Source organism: Capra hircus, chromosome 7 (genome assembly GCF_001704415.2).
Source record: "Capra hircus breed San Clemente chromosome 7, ASM170441v1, whole genome shotgun sequence".
NCBI classification, from domain to species: Eukaryota; Metazoa; Chordata; class Mammalia; order Artiodactyla; family Bovidae; genus Capra; species Capra hircus.
The window spans coordinates 76,225,906-76,241,174 of NC_030814.1; the positions used below are offsets into that span (position 1 = coordinate 76,225,906).

Sequence of the window (15,269 nt, forward strand, 5' to 3'; positions counted from 1 at the left end):
AGTTCCCTTCAGTCGCTCAGTCATGTCTGACTCTTTGCGACCCCAGGGACTGTAGCACGCCAGGCCTCCCTGTCCATCACCAACTCCCAGAGCTTGCCTGGACTCATGTCCATCAAGTTGGTGATGCCATCCAGCCATCTCATCCTCTGTCCCTTTCTCCTCCTGCTCTCAATCTTTCCCAGCATCAGGGTCTCTTCCAGTGAGTCAGTTCTTCACATCAGGTGGCCAAAGTATTGGAGTTTCAGCTTCAGCATCAGTCCTTCCAATGAATATTCAGGACTAATTTCCTTTAAGATGGACTGGTTGGATCTCCTTGCAGTCCAACGGTCTTTCAAGAGTCTTCTCCAACACCACAGCTCAAAAGCATCAATTCTTTGGTGCTCAGCTTTCTTTATAGTCCAACTCTCACATCCATACATGACTACTGGAAGAATCATAGCTTTGACTAGGTGGACCTTTTGTTGGCAAAGTGATGTCTCTGCTTTTTAGTATGCTGTCTAGGTTTGTTATAGCTTTTCTTCCAAGGAGTAAGCATCTTTTAATTTCATGGCTGTACTTACCATTTGTAGTGATTTTGGAGACCAGAAAAATAAAGTCTGTCACTGTTTCCGTTGTTTCCCCATTTATTTGCCATGAAGTGATGTGACCAGATGCCATGATGTTAGTTTTCTACATGTTGAATTTTAAGCCAACTTTTTCACTGTCTTCTTTCACTTTCATCAAGAGGCTCTTTACTTCTTCACTTTCTGCCATAAGGGTGGTATGCTGTTAGTTCCTTTTAGTGCATTTTTGTTTTCAGTTAGTCTATTCTTCAGCTCTGATTGGTTCTTTTAAAAAATTTCTAGTTCCTTGTTAAAACTCTCATTGTATTTGTCTATTCTCTTTCCTAATTCAGTTAGCATTCTTATTACAAATGCTTTGAATTCTTTGTCTAGTAAATTATTTATTTCTGTTTTGTTTGTTGTTTTTTTCAGGAATTTTCTCTTGCTCTTTCAATTGAAACAGACTCCTCTGTATTTTCATTTTGCTTATCTATTTCTTTATCTATTGAAATTAGGTGAAACAATTACTTACAATTTTTCTTTTGTGGGTGTGCCCCTATACAGTCTGCAGGTGCCCAGTGGCTGTGATGGGAGAGCTGGATTTGATGTGAGCACAATTTAGGTCTTTCCTCAGGGTGTGCTGACAGTTATCACCTTTGTAGGGGGTGGGGCTGGAGATGGAAGAGTAGAGTCAGATGTTAGGTGGGGCTTCACCTTAACTTAGTTGCTGTCCCCCCACTCCCGTTAGTGGCAGGGGCAGATCTCTAATTGCTGGAGCAGAAGCCCTGAGGGTTGGGTCTGAGCTGGTTCAGTTCTCTATAAGTGTGTGCTCCTCCCACTTCAAGCACTGACACCCTTGCCCCAGAGAGGTTCAGTAGAGGAGCAGGAGTGGCTGGTATGGGTATTTCAGTGAGTGCTGGAGCATGAGCTTTGTTGGCCTGGCCACTATTAGAGATCTGGGCCCCCTGTGCATTCACCAGTAGTGGCTGCCCCCTCCCTGTTCAGGGTTTGGATGTCCTTGGCATCTTATAGCTGAGCCTTTTCCTTGATCATGGCAGCCTAGACTGTGGAGCTGTGATGTGATGTGAGTGGTGCTGGAGTGTTCCCTTGGCTCAGGCTGGGAACCAGAGCAGTTGTAGAAAACCAGTCAGCCACCCAGGTGGTTTCAGTATGCCCTCTCTGCCCTGCCTTGAGAATAAGTAAGTGTTCACTCACTCCTGGAGTCCAGGCTTCCCATAACTCTCTTGTCCCAGTGGCCTTCCAGCCAGCCATGGGGGCTTGTCTTCCTCTTGTTGGACACCCAATATATGGCTTAAATTTCTCAGTCCCCCAGGAAGGTCTCTCCCTATACCATCTCCCTTTTCCTTTGAGTCCTCTCCCACAGTCCTTACCTGATTGTTTTTCTTCACTTCCTACCTGATTACCTGTGGGTCTTTCTTATAGTCTTGGTTATATAGGAGTCTTTCTGTTAGTCTCCACTTAATTTTCAGTGAAGGTGTATTTTTGATGAGTTTATGTGGGAGGTGAATTCTGTGTCTTCCTACTCTACCGTCTCAGTTCGAGTCTTCAGTTTGGTATTACACCCTGTTTTTACACAGTTCCTTTTATCTGAGGCATTGTGCAGTGTGTGGTTATGTGAGGAAGTTTGGCGTTTATTTTAAAGACAATAGATAACCACTGAAGGACTGTAAGGAGAGATATGATCAAATGTGGATTTTAGAAAGCATCAACTCTGGCTCCTGTTTGTAGTGCTTGGATTGCTAAGGGAATGAGATAGAGGAAAGGAGGTTTTGTAAGAGACCTTTGTAATAATCTAGGTTGGAGAATGTGGTTGATTGAAAAGGATTGTAGGCATCAATAGGGATATAAGTGGAGAAACTGTAGGGATATGAAAGGAGTAGGCTTGGTATTGTTTAAATGTGGAATTGATTATCTCGGGATATCATCTGCAGTTTGACAGTTATTTATCAGTTGCTTCCTAACATCTAGGCTTTCTGTTAGGGTTATGAATAAATGGAAAATGAAACAAATCTAGACTGTGCCCGTTTGGAGCATATAACCTAGTTGTTGGGGAGGGCAGCCTATAATAATAATAAAAAAAAAGCACACAAATAAATGTATAATTACAACTGTATGTGATAAACAGTACAGATGAAACATACTTGATACCATTAGAACTTAAAATAGAAGGGTTTGGCATAATCAGGTTGACTCTGGGAAAAAAATAGCTTCAGACATAATATGGAGCATGTGTTAAAGTTGGTCAGAGTGAATGTGCAGGTAACTAGTTAGAAGTCTGTTGTGGTAGTTGAAATAAAATGATGGTAGCTTAGGCGAAGGTGGTGGAGAGATAGAAGTGGAAGAATCAGAAGCAACTTAGGAGATGAAAGCGACAGGAACCTAGTTAACCTCAGCATTATTTTATTTTTTTTTTAAATCATCTTTCATACCCAGGCAGGTACCAAGATCTTTGATTTTCTCCCTTCAGTGCATTTAGGATCCTATTTCTGTCTACCTCATTTCAATCACCATTATCTTTCATTTTCCAAGTGTTCTCTCTGCCTCCATTCTTGCTCCCCTCAGATCTGTTCATCTCACTGTAGCCAGAATATTATTTCTGAAATGTAAGTATATTTGTCACTTCCCTAGTAAAAAGCCCAGATGGCTATTCGTAGACTTCAGGATGAAGTAAAAAACTTTTTATATCTTCTGACTTCTCTCGATGTCTGCCTACTCAAGTCTTGTCACATATTTAGACACTAATTTATGAGGCAGGTGTCATGCTTAAGTTTCTGCCATGGCAGTTGGGTGGATAGTACCATTCTTTCATGTAGGGAACAAAAGAGAGAAACAGGTTGGAAAAAAAGATTATGGTTTCACTCTCAAACAAGGATAATACATCAAGAGGTCACCAATTAAATGATGGAAAGAAGAGTCCATGAAAGAACAAAGTGGTTAGCAGGAAACGTCTCATTGAAGCCAATAGAGGTTCAATAAGGAATGGAGTAAATGGTGTTGACTGTTTGCTTAACAAATGTTCATTGAATGATTGAAAACTGTTACTTTTTACCACCTAATTTGTCAGAATTACTAATATTTCAAATTGCTCACTCAGGCATTATGATTGCTTTTAATGTTTATGACTCAGAATCATATTGAAAATTGTTGTAAACCATGCATTTTTTTAGTTTTACTGAACTTCCAGTGGAAGTTATGTTTAAATTCTCTTGTCTTCATATAATATATTATTTATGGCTTTTAAAACAGTCTCATTTATTTATTATACATTTATTATTTTTACTTTCCATTTTAGGAAAATTTAGATGTGAAACAATTGTTGCTGATATCCTGGATAAAGGATCCGGTTTAGTAATTCTTGTGGATGGTAACTAATTTCCAGTTCTTATAATAATAATGTTAAATTGATAGCCTTTGTGTGCAGTATACTTTACCATAGAAGTTGACAAATAAGTTTCTATTTATCTTCCAATTTGTGAGAAAGCAAAATTAACATTCTAAAAATTTATAAACTCTTTTAGAAAATAAGAGGTTAGGAGAGTGGGACATTTCAGGGGATTTGTGACAACATAACCAAAGCAGAGATGAGAAATGTGGCTGGTCTAGTGAACACAGTGGGGAATTCTGCTTTTGGAGTATGTTTTAGCAGGAATGAATACAGAGACAACCCTCAATTGATAATTAGGCTGTGTTATAAATATTCTTTCGCATGTTAGCTCTTTGGAACTGGGAACCTATTTGACCCCTGAATCATTCTTATAAATGGTAGTTAGGTTTTTAACCTTGCACATTCAGACGTATTGAATGTGGTTCAAACACCATAGCCACATTTTATTTGCGGTGGAAGAAAAGATTATAGTAGTTTAATAAATATTGAAATACTAGTAATTAAACATAAGCCAAAGACACCTCGCTTAAAATTTATCTTTTAAAGTTTAAGAACAAAAACAAGAAAGATTATCAAAAATTTTGGTAATGGCAGTGGAAAGTTTAATATTAATCTGGTATTTGGAATATAGGTTTTATCATTTTGTTCTAATACATACCTAAGAGGTTTTACTGAATATGTTGTGAAGAGGAACAGCTATCTTTCATTTCTTACTTATTCACTAACGTGCTCACTCGTGTCATTTGTTCATTGATTCATTAATTAATACATATTTATTAGGGGCTTTTCCTGTCCCTGGTACTATTCTAATTGCTGGGAGTAGATATGAGCAGAAGAGTCATGATCCTGCCTTCCAGAAGCTTATACCTTCATTCTTGCTACTTCCTCTTTTATATTTCAGGCTCTATTGAGGGCTTCAGCAGAATGTTTGAAAATTTTAGAGTATGGTTATCTGCATTTTATTTTTTAATCTTACTGAATTTTAGTGGATTTACAATGTTGTGTTAATTTCTCTTGTACAGCAAAGTGATTCAGTTATACATATATACATTCTTTTTTGTATTTTCCATTATGGTTTATCACAGGATATTGAATATGGTTCCCTGTGCTATACAGTATGACCTTGTTTATCCATCCTGTATATAGGATGCATCTGCTAATCCAAACTCCCAATCCATCCCTTCACCACCTCCTCTCTCCCTAGGCAACCACAAAGTCTGTTCTCTGTATCTCTGAATCTGTTTCTGTTTTGTAGATACATTCATTTGTTTTGTATTTCACATTCCACATATAAGTGATATCATATGACAGTTGTCTCTCTCTCTCTGACTTAACTTTGCTTGGTATGATAATCTCTAGGTGCATCTGTGTTGCTCAAAAGGCATTATTTCATTCTTTGTTATGGCTATGTAGCATTCCATTTTGTGTGTACACACACATTTTGTATGTGTGTGTGTGTGTGTGTATCTCACATCTTCTAAATCCGTTTATCTGTTGGTGGACATTTAGGTTGTTTCCATATCTTGGCTGTTGTAAATAGTGCTGCTATGAACATTAGGGGTGCATGTATGTTTTTGAATTATAGTTTTGTCTGGATATATGCCCGGGAGTGGGATTGCTGGATAATACGGCAATTCTATTTTTAGTTTTTTGAGGAACCTCTATACTGTTTTCCATAGTGGCTGTACCAGTTTACATTCCCACCAGCAGTGTAGGAGGGTTCCCCTTTCTCCGCTCTCAGTCTAGCATTTATTTGTAGACTTTTTAGTGATGGCCGTTTTGACCAGTATAAGGTACTTCCTCATAGTTTTGATTTGCATTTCTTTAATAATTAGTAGTGATAAAAAATCTTTTCAGGTGTGTTAGTCTGCTTTTTATAGTGGAATTGTCTGAAAAGTTTGAGAAGGAGAGAACTGAAGTATGAAGGGCAGTTGGGGAGTTTTAGAAGAAGGTAGAGGAACTGCTGTTTCATAGATAAGAAAGGATTTGTCAAGATCTTCCTTTCTTTGCCTTCTAGAGACTGGTAGTGTGTACGGTTAAAATGAGTGTTCTGTAACCCAAACTTGGGTGTCTTTAAGTTGCGAAACCTTTTAGTAATTGAATTTCGTTTCTGAAACATTTACAGGGATTGCTGATCATGTATTGGTTAACTGGTTATACCTTTTGATAGTAACTTCTTTTCTTTCTTCTTTCATTTACTTTTCAGTCTACACTTACTCTGGGGAGGAACTTATATGTTATAATCAGTTCTCCATCTTTGTTGTTGGTTCTGGAGGCTTCAGTGGAAAACGGACATCAGACAAAGCCAAGGTAGGCTACAACTTCATAAATGACATACGTGTTGTCATTAAGGATGCTTATCTGTATTTTGAACTTACTGTATGTATAATTTCATAGAGTAGGGCTTTAGTAATCTATACTTCCTTGAATCAGAATATGTTCTTGGATTTGAAGTGCTGACATGAGATAATTACTGGAGTATCTTTACTTGTGCAAACTTTGCCTGTACCCAGAGCTCTTTAGAAAAACCTAACATGTACAAGAGATCCTGGTATAAATGAAAATCTTCACTCATTAAATGTCTAGAATATTTCTTACGAGTAAAACAATTCAAATTATTGTTGAGTTCTCAAAATCTGCCCCAAACCATATTTTTCCCAAAAATATTTCGTAATTTGGATTTTACTCCAGTTTAACCTGGCCTTCACCTCTGCCCTCAGCTCTCAGAATAGGGCCACACTATCTTCCTAGGTAGAGCAGGCCACTCATTTTTCTTATTCCCCACTCCTGCCTTCCCTAACTTATGAAGCAGAAGCTCTATTACAGGTAAAAGTGGTCGAGAGTTATGGGGTTCTCTTCCTCCACCCAGCCCCCACTTGTACTGTAGAGAGTTGTTCTACGATGGCATGTTAAGAATACTAGGGCTCTGATAACTCTTGCCCCAGCCTGCTCATGGGATGAGGGTTCCCTGCTGCTAGAGGCAAGCTGAGAAGACCAGAAGCTCCTACTCCTGCTCAGTCCCCTTCTTGTAAAGTGAGGATGTCACTTGGAGAGAAGTGGGCCACTGTCCTTGCCCTCATCTCTGTTGCAGTGGCACAGATGTTTTGCCTGGGGGCCAAGGCAGGCTCTAAAAATAGAGCTCTGAAGCTCTTCCCAAGGAAACTGACTCATTTTGGAACCAAATAATTGGAACCAAAAGTAAGGATGGTTTCAAAAACAAAGTTACTTTAGTGATAATCAAGAGGAGTCTGGTAGCTCCATGGAAGCAGTAAGTAAACTAGTCCAACTAGAAGTTTGCTAGAGAACCATGCCAGGAGACAGCTAAGAAGAGTTGTCATGGCATCATTTTTGTTGTTCATTTGTTAAGTCATGTCTGACTCTTGGCAGTTCCATGAACTGCAGGATGCCAGGCTCCTCTGTCCTACACTATCTCTTGGAGCTCAAATTCACGTTCACTGAGTTGGTCAAACCTCAAAGACTGATCTAAAAGACCTCCCCTGGAAAGAAGTATTCTTTTCCATTGGGAAGAGTCCCTATGTTTGTTGCCTAGAGAATGGACCTGGTTATATAATTCCTTTCATTATACAGAGTCATTTCAGGGAAATCACAATGTAGACGAAGCTCACAGTTACAGAATTTTAAAAGTCATTATGTGCTGAATGTATTAAAAAAATCTGCTTTTTATCCAGCTTACAGATTTCATTACAATCAGCCCTCCATATCCACAGGTTCCACATCCGCAGGTTTTGCATCTGCAGATTAAACCAACCGTGGATCAAAAATATCCAGAAAAAAAATTTCTAGAAAATTCTCAGACTATTTACACAGTATTTACATTATAGTAGGTATTACAAGTAATCTTGAGATGATTTAAAGTGTATGGGAGGATGTGCATAGGTTATATGCAAATACTGCCCCATTTTGTATAAGGGACTTGAGCATCTGCAAATTTTGGTGTCCTGGAAACCGAGAAACAATTGTACATTGAAACATGGTTGTTTGTCAAATACCAGTTTCGGTAAAGAGACTAACAATTATTTTGTTAACTGTTTAACATGTCATTTTTTAAAAAATTAATTTCAGGCAGCTGTAGCCATACCTGATAGACCTCCTGATGCTGTACTTACAGATACCACCTCACTTAATCAGGTAACATGGTGTTTTTGAAAAATGGTAAAGCCACCTGGCTCCTGGCACTTAACTTGTAACTCTTGATACCCTGTAAATCCTATGAATTCAAAAGTAGTCCTAAGAACTCAAAAGAATTCTACATAATAGAGATAATGGCATATTTCTGTAGTTGAAATTCATTCTTTGTGAATTTTTACTTAGCGGTTGTTTTTCTCCATTAGCTATCAAAAGAAAATAAAAAGTGGTTTTCACAAGTCAGTTGAGAAAGCATCATGTTTTGTTGGTATGGATTGCTTGCCTTAAAGAGATTGCCTCGCTTTGCGAAGAATTTCGTTAAAACTTTAGAGAACAGGATAAAATAAAGGGCAGATTTCAGTTATCCTCTCTTCTGTTGGAAAAGAAAGCTGAGCTGCACTGTGTAGAGACAGATTATTTTATGCCAACTTTAGTGGACAGATACAATAAAGCATCTTAGAAGGATTAGGTGATTTAATCTGTTCTGTTTGGCATGAATAGTATGTTTTCTGATGAAGGAGATAAAATACCCTGTCAGTTAACAGATACTGTAAGCATGCAAAGATTTATTTAATAAACAAAAGGTGACCTTGAAGATGAAAACAGCAACTTTGTTTTTGAGAGTTATGAAGGTTCTTCTTTAAGATGGCCAGAATATTAATCATGCAGATATAGAACAGAATACATAAAGCTCTGAAGTAGTGCAGGTAATGACAGCAGATTATTTATAAAATTCACTTACTTTTGGATACTAATTTTGACATGTTGATATGAGAACTTCTGTAGGATTTATGTTTGCTAACAAATAGAAATATAATTTCATGAGCTAGAAAGAATTAAGTTTGAAATGTAGTAATTGTGTTTTTTTTAAACACTATATAATTGGGTGATAGAATAATACTTTTTATCTCAGATTAGTTTTTGCCTTTAAATATTCTTCCCATCCCTATTTCTTATCAATTTCTTAAGAAAACATTCATATTTATATTTAATTAAAGCTTCATAGTGAAATTAATTTTGATTGTGGCACTGAAGAACAGAAAAGACTTTGCGGTTTCATGGTTCACAAAGCCCAGAAATGCTCCATTATTATTCTTGGGTTTCTGAAATAATAAAATGTATCTGCTGTAGATAAGAAAAGCTGAATAGTTTCCATGACTTGAGTTTCTTTATACAGTAAGCAGAAAGATTTTCTTTTTCTGGTTTTTCAGATGAATAGAACTTTTCATTAGCTTTTAGCCAACTTTAGTATTTTGCTGTGTGACAAAGAGCAGTTTATAAGTTAACACGTATTTTTTGTGTGAATAATGGGCACCCATCATTTCACAGAGGTTCCTGGCCATTTGTATCACATGGTCATTTGAGAATGTGATTAAAAACTATATACAATTTGTTTAAAAACATTTTGCATAAAATTTTACGTAAAGTTCAGGGGATTTATGAGCTGTTTTAAATTAGATCTGTACTATAGGAGACACAAATCAAGAAGTGTGATCTATTGACAAGGAACTGAAAGTATACTTAGAAATAATGTGTATATGTCTTAATAACTAGGGCATCTATTCTTAGCAATGAATGATTAAAGACAAGGCTTTGAATTGTAGAGTAAATGCTATAGACATTCAGAGAAGTGTTACTTATTAGAGAATGATACTCAAAAGAGTTTGGTAGGAAAATGAGACTTCTGAACTAAATTGGTGTATAGATATTCTCTTACCAGAGATGTAAAACTTGCCTGAATGGGGATAAGAACTTAATAATGAGAGCAGATAAGAGCGTGATGTATGTACAAGGAGTAAGAATTAGAGAATTCGCATTGGAGAGTGGCGGGAGGTGATTATGGATGAACAGGCCTTTAAGGAGAAGTGGGGATGGAATGGATTATGCCACTATAGCATAAACTGTTTGCCAGGTACTTAAATTAAATGAGTCATTTTTTAGTCAGTAAGAAAACTGGCAATCATAGTTTTAGCTCTACCAGTGTCACTTCTGGAATATTTTGTTTTTCATTTCTTTAGGAGAATTTCTTGATCTGCAAATTCATATGCTATTACAAGTATGGTTCATGGTTTGTCATAATTAATAAAGAGAAAATTCATCCCCAATAACCTAGAAAGACCAAAGAATAGGAAGGTAACAGATGTCAGACTTTGTATTTGGAAAGAAAGAAAACAAATATCCTCAGTTTCCCCAGTTACATATCTTATACTACTTATTCTAACAATTAGAATTTTAGCTATCATCTTTGTTAAATAAAGTTAATCTTTGGAATATTGCTTATGCTAGCCATTAAAACTGTAATTCTTTATTAAATTACCAAAGGACAAGGTGTCAGACACTGAATAGATTATTGGTTTTGGCATCAGACAGCCTGAAGTTCAAATCCAGCTCTGGATATGGGGTTTGAAGTTCGTCATTTTTTCTATTTATATGTAACATGATGATGCATATTTGCCTAGTGTTTTATTTTTTTTTAAATTTAACCCTCTACAACTTATCAGAATCTTGTAAATCACATCTATTTGATAATTGTTGATTTGATTTAATTATTTTCAGTGCCATGTAAAGGGAAAAAACACTGGTTCACTGAAAAAGTGAATAATTTAGAAAACTATCATATGGAGTGATGGGAAAGAGAAAGAGTTTTTTAAAATTATATAAAACATATTAAAAAGTAAATGATATTTTCCTGTGAATTGTAGGAAATGTTATTTTCTGTAGATAAAATTTATTAAAAAAGAATAATCAATAATTAAAAATAAAAAACACAAGGAAAATCAGGTATGCTGACATGGCTAGCCTTTGCACAACATTTTAATAGTCTTGGAAAGCTTAACATAGCAATTGATAAAGTTCTTGAGGCAGACTCAAAGTTAATACACAGATACATTAAAATACTTACTCTAAGCTTTTTTTGAATTGTCTTTCCTTCAGTACTGGAAAGTACTTTTTTTTTCATTTGATCAGTACACAATTTAAATGCTGACAAGTATAGTGAATTTTTGATGCTGCTGTTACCTTTGTGTGTGTCTGCTCAGTCACTTAAGTCATCTATGACTCTTTGCTCCTCTGTGGACTGTAGCCCTCCAGGTTCCTCCATCTATGGGATTATCCAGGCAAGAATACTGGAATGGGTTGCCATGCCCTCCTGCAGGAGAATCCTCCTGATCCAGGGATGGAACCCTCATCTTCTGTATTGCCAGTGGGTTCTTTTCTGCTGAGCCACCTGGGTTATCTCTTTTTGCTAACCCTGCCTTGCCTAAGTACAGAAGTGATGTGAAGATCTGGACTAAGCAGAAATGTAATCTTAATGGCAGGCTACTAGTCTTTTTTTTTTTTTTTTTGCAGGATGAGCTGATCTCAGGATTTAGTGCATCCAGTCGATTGAAAGTTTATTAGAAGTGTTTGATGTTTATGTGTCTAGTATTGGGTTATAGGCTTCAATTTAAAACACCCCGCAAGAAAGTTGGCATAAATTTTGCTTGTTTAGAAGAGGCTATACTCAGATGGTAAAGCATCTGTCTACAATGCGGGAGACCTGGGTTCGATCCCTGGGTTGGGAAGATCCGCTGGAGAAGGAAATGGCAATCCACTCCAGGACTGTTGCCTGGAAAATCCCACGGACAGAGGAGCCTGATAGGCTACAGTCCATGGGGTCGCAAAGAGTGGGACACAACTGAGCAACTTCACTTCACTTCACTATAAACATTTACACCTTGTCTTCATTGTGTTTTAATGAGAGTAGATTGATGGATTCCTTTTTATGAATTTCTCCTTAGGCAGTGGTAACCAGTGTTATTCCCAGATGTAGTTCTTGGTTCCCATTGCTATTTTTGCACAGTCCTCATCCCTTCCCAACTGATTTCAGTGGCAGGTGTTACAAAAAGCATTTGATTTACACTTAACCTTTTTTTGTTAGAAATAGTTATTTTTTAATCAAAGCTAGAGTTAGTTATATTATGATGCATTTCTCATGCAATAACCAGTCATATTTCTGTTTTTATTTTAATGTATTATAAGAAAGCACTGATATGCTAGTTACTTTTATAATTCTCTCTCTACAGGCTGCTTTGTACCGCCTCAGTGGAGATTGGAATCCCTTACACATTGATCCTAACTTTGCTAGCTTAGCAGGTGAGTTGCTAATAATATGTGCCAATGAAAATATTAGCTCAATTATCTAAATAATAAAGACATTGATACTTCTGACTGGCAGTTTAACTGGTGACATTTAAAAAATAGCCCTTTCCTAATATGTTTATGCAAAGGATATGGAAAGGTAGGAAGTAGTATTCAGAAAATGGTGTCCTTGAAATTCAGATTATGGTGGAAGGTAGCTCCTGCTAGGGCAAGGTCTGTGATAGGACCATGGGGATGAATATCTGAGTTATGAAGGACGAGGTCATTGGAGGACAGAGCATGAAGGGCAAGGTCATTGGAGGGGAGAGCAGAAAACTGAAAGATTGGGGGAGAGCAGAAAACTGAAAGATTGAGGAAGGATCGTCTGCATACATGGATATTGAAATCACCATGGAAGATTTCATGGTTACAGCCAAATCTAACAAAATAATTCTCTGTGTCCCCAGATCTCTGACCCTCCTTTCTTGTTTCTTTTTTTTTCTTTCTTTGTTTATTTCATAATTTTTCCCCCAGGAAGTATTATTTATAAAATATTTTTCATGTTTCTTAAAATACATGGTATGAAATCAGGTGAATGCAGTTTAAAAATTATTTTTGAAGTTCTGAATTAACCGTTGTTGGTTTTTAAACATGAAATGTGTCTTTATGTAACTAAATTATCTCTCTTATTTTTAGGTTTCGATAAGCCTATATTACATGGATTATGTACCTTTGGATTTTCTGCCAGGCATGTTTTACAGCAGTTTGCAGATAATGATGTGTCGAGATTCAAGGCAGTTAAGGTATATGTAAATTATTAATTTAAATATTTGTTCCTTTTTAGTGTTAGAGAAGAGAAGGAGTCTTCAGTTCAGTTCAGTTCAGTTCAGTCGCTCAGTCATGTACAACTCTTTGCGACCCCATGAACCGCAGCATACCAGGCCTCCCTGTCCATCACCATCTCCCGGAGTCCACTCAAACCCATGTCCATTGTGTCGGTGATGCCATCCAACCATCTCATCCTCTGTCATCCCCTTCTCCTCCTGCCCTCAATCCCTCCCAGCATCAGGGTCTTTTCAAATGAGTCAGCTCTTTGCATCAGGGGGCCAAAATATTAAAGTTTCAGCTTCAACATCAGTTCTTCCAATGAACACTCAGGACTGATCTCCTTTAGGATGGACTGGTTGGACCTCCTTGCAGTCTAAGGGACTTTCAAGAGTCTTCTCCCAACACCACAGTTGAAAAGCATCAATTCTTCAGCGCTCAGCTTTCTTCACAGTCCAACTCTCACATCCATACATGACCACTGGAAAAACCATAGCCTTGACTAGGTGGACCTTTGTTGACAAAGTAATGACAAAGCTTTTTAATATGCTTAGTCTATATTAAATTTATAAATATATATAAATATGTATTATATGTAACTAAGAAGGAGTCTTAGTGACTTCATTTAAAGTAGGTACTTCCATTACGATTATACAGAGGTTTTCACTGGTTCTATTTTTCTACTGTTATTGACAAGCGTGTAACACTGACTTTATCCTACATATAGTTGGCGTTTCAAATAAATGGCTTGGATAGAAAAAATAAATAAATAAAGTAGGTACTGTACTGAAATTATTATTTTTATTATTTCATTGACTTGGTATTCAGCAAGTTTTCTTTTCATGGCTATAAATACCTCTAATACACATGTAACATGAAGAATATTTTTAGCAGAGTGAATTATATTGAATTAATGAATTTAGCAGATTGAATTATTATTGAATTATATTTTTAGCTGATTATTATATAAATTATCAAGTAGTTAGGAGTATACATATATCAATATATATGCCTTAAAAATTTGTGGTTTACCTTTAAAAAATATTGTTATTATTTTGTTTTAATATTTTTTTAATATAAATTTATTTATTTTAATTGGAGGTTAATTACTTTATAATATTGGTTTTGCTATACATCAACATGAATCCGCCACAGGTATACACGCATTCCCCATCCTGAACCCCTCTCCCTCCTCCCTCCCTGTACCATTCCTCTGGGTTGTCTCAGTGCACCAGCCCCAAGCATCTAGTATCCTGTATTAAACCTGGACTGGCAGTTCATTTCATATATGATATTATACATGTTTCAATGCCCTTCTCCCAAATCATCCCACCCTCGCCCTCTCCCACAGAGTCCAAAAGACTGTTCTATACATCTGTGTAGGAGAAGGCAATGGCACCCCACTCCAGTACTCTTGCCTGGAAAATCCCATGGATGAAGGAGCCTGGTAGCCTGCAGTCCATGGGGTCACTAGGAGTCGGACACGACTGAGTGACTTCCCTTTGACTCTTCACTTTCATGCATTGGAGAAGGAAATGGCAACCCACTCCAGTGTTCTTGCCTGGAGAATCCCAGGGACGGGGGAGCCTGGTGGGCTTCTGTCTATGGGGTTGCACAGAGTCGGACACGACTGAAGTGACTTAGCAGCAGCATACATCTGTGTCTCTTTTGCTGTCTCGCATACAGGGTTATCATTACCATCTTTCTAAATTCCATATATATACGTCAATATACTGTATTGGTATTTTTCTTTCTGGCTAACTTCACTCTGTATAATAGGCTCCAGTTTCATCCACCTCATTAGAACTGATTCAAATGTATTGTTTTAATATTTTATGATTTCCCTTAATTCAATTAAAAATGTTAACTGGCTGCATTTCAACGTTAATAAACATAAACCTATATCAGTATGTTAGCTTCAAGTTTTCATCCATTATAAATTACAAAGAAAACTGTCTCTGCACAGTATCTTTGCATAAATCAAGACATATACTTAAAAAAAAATCATTAAGACAGTGTCAAATAACTCCAAAAAGCTTTATCAGTTTGTGTTCCATGCAGCAGTGGAAATTTATTTTATGATGTTTTGTCTTTGGTAACACTGATTATTCTCGTTATTAAAATCATTTCATAGTGATTATTATCAAGTTTTTATTATTGTCCAATAATATGTACACAGAACAAATAAAATCATGTAGAAAATTATGAAATAGAAAGTAGAATTATTCTTT

At 36.8% G+C, this 15,269-nt stretch overlaps 1 protein-coding gene across 1 annotated transcript in view; it reads left to right on the top strand.

Moving 5' to 3' along the window:
• Positions 1-15,269, top strand: part of HSD17B4 (hydroxysteroid 17-beta dehydrogenase 4) — a 99,605-nt gene that overhangs the window by 61,455 nt on the left and 22,881 nt on the right. Inside the window, exons 15-19 of the mRNA XM_005682720.3 lie at positions 3,856-3,927; positions 6,155-6,258; positions 8,032-8,097; positions 12,159-12,228; positions 12,910-13,016. Of these exons, the coding sequence (XP_005682777.2) occupies positions 3,856-3,927; positions 6,155-6,258; positions 8,032-8,097; positions 12,159-12,228; positions 12,910-13,016 (419 nt within the window). The remainder of the gene's footprint in view (positions 1-3,855; positions 3,928-6,154; positions 6,259-8,031; positions 8,098-12,158; positions 12,229-12,909; positions 13,017-15,269) is intronic.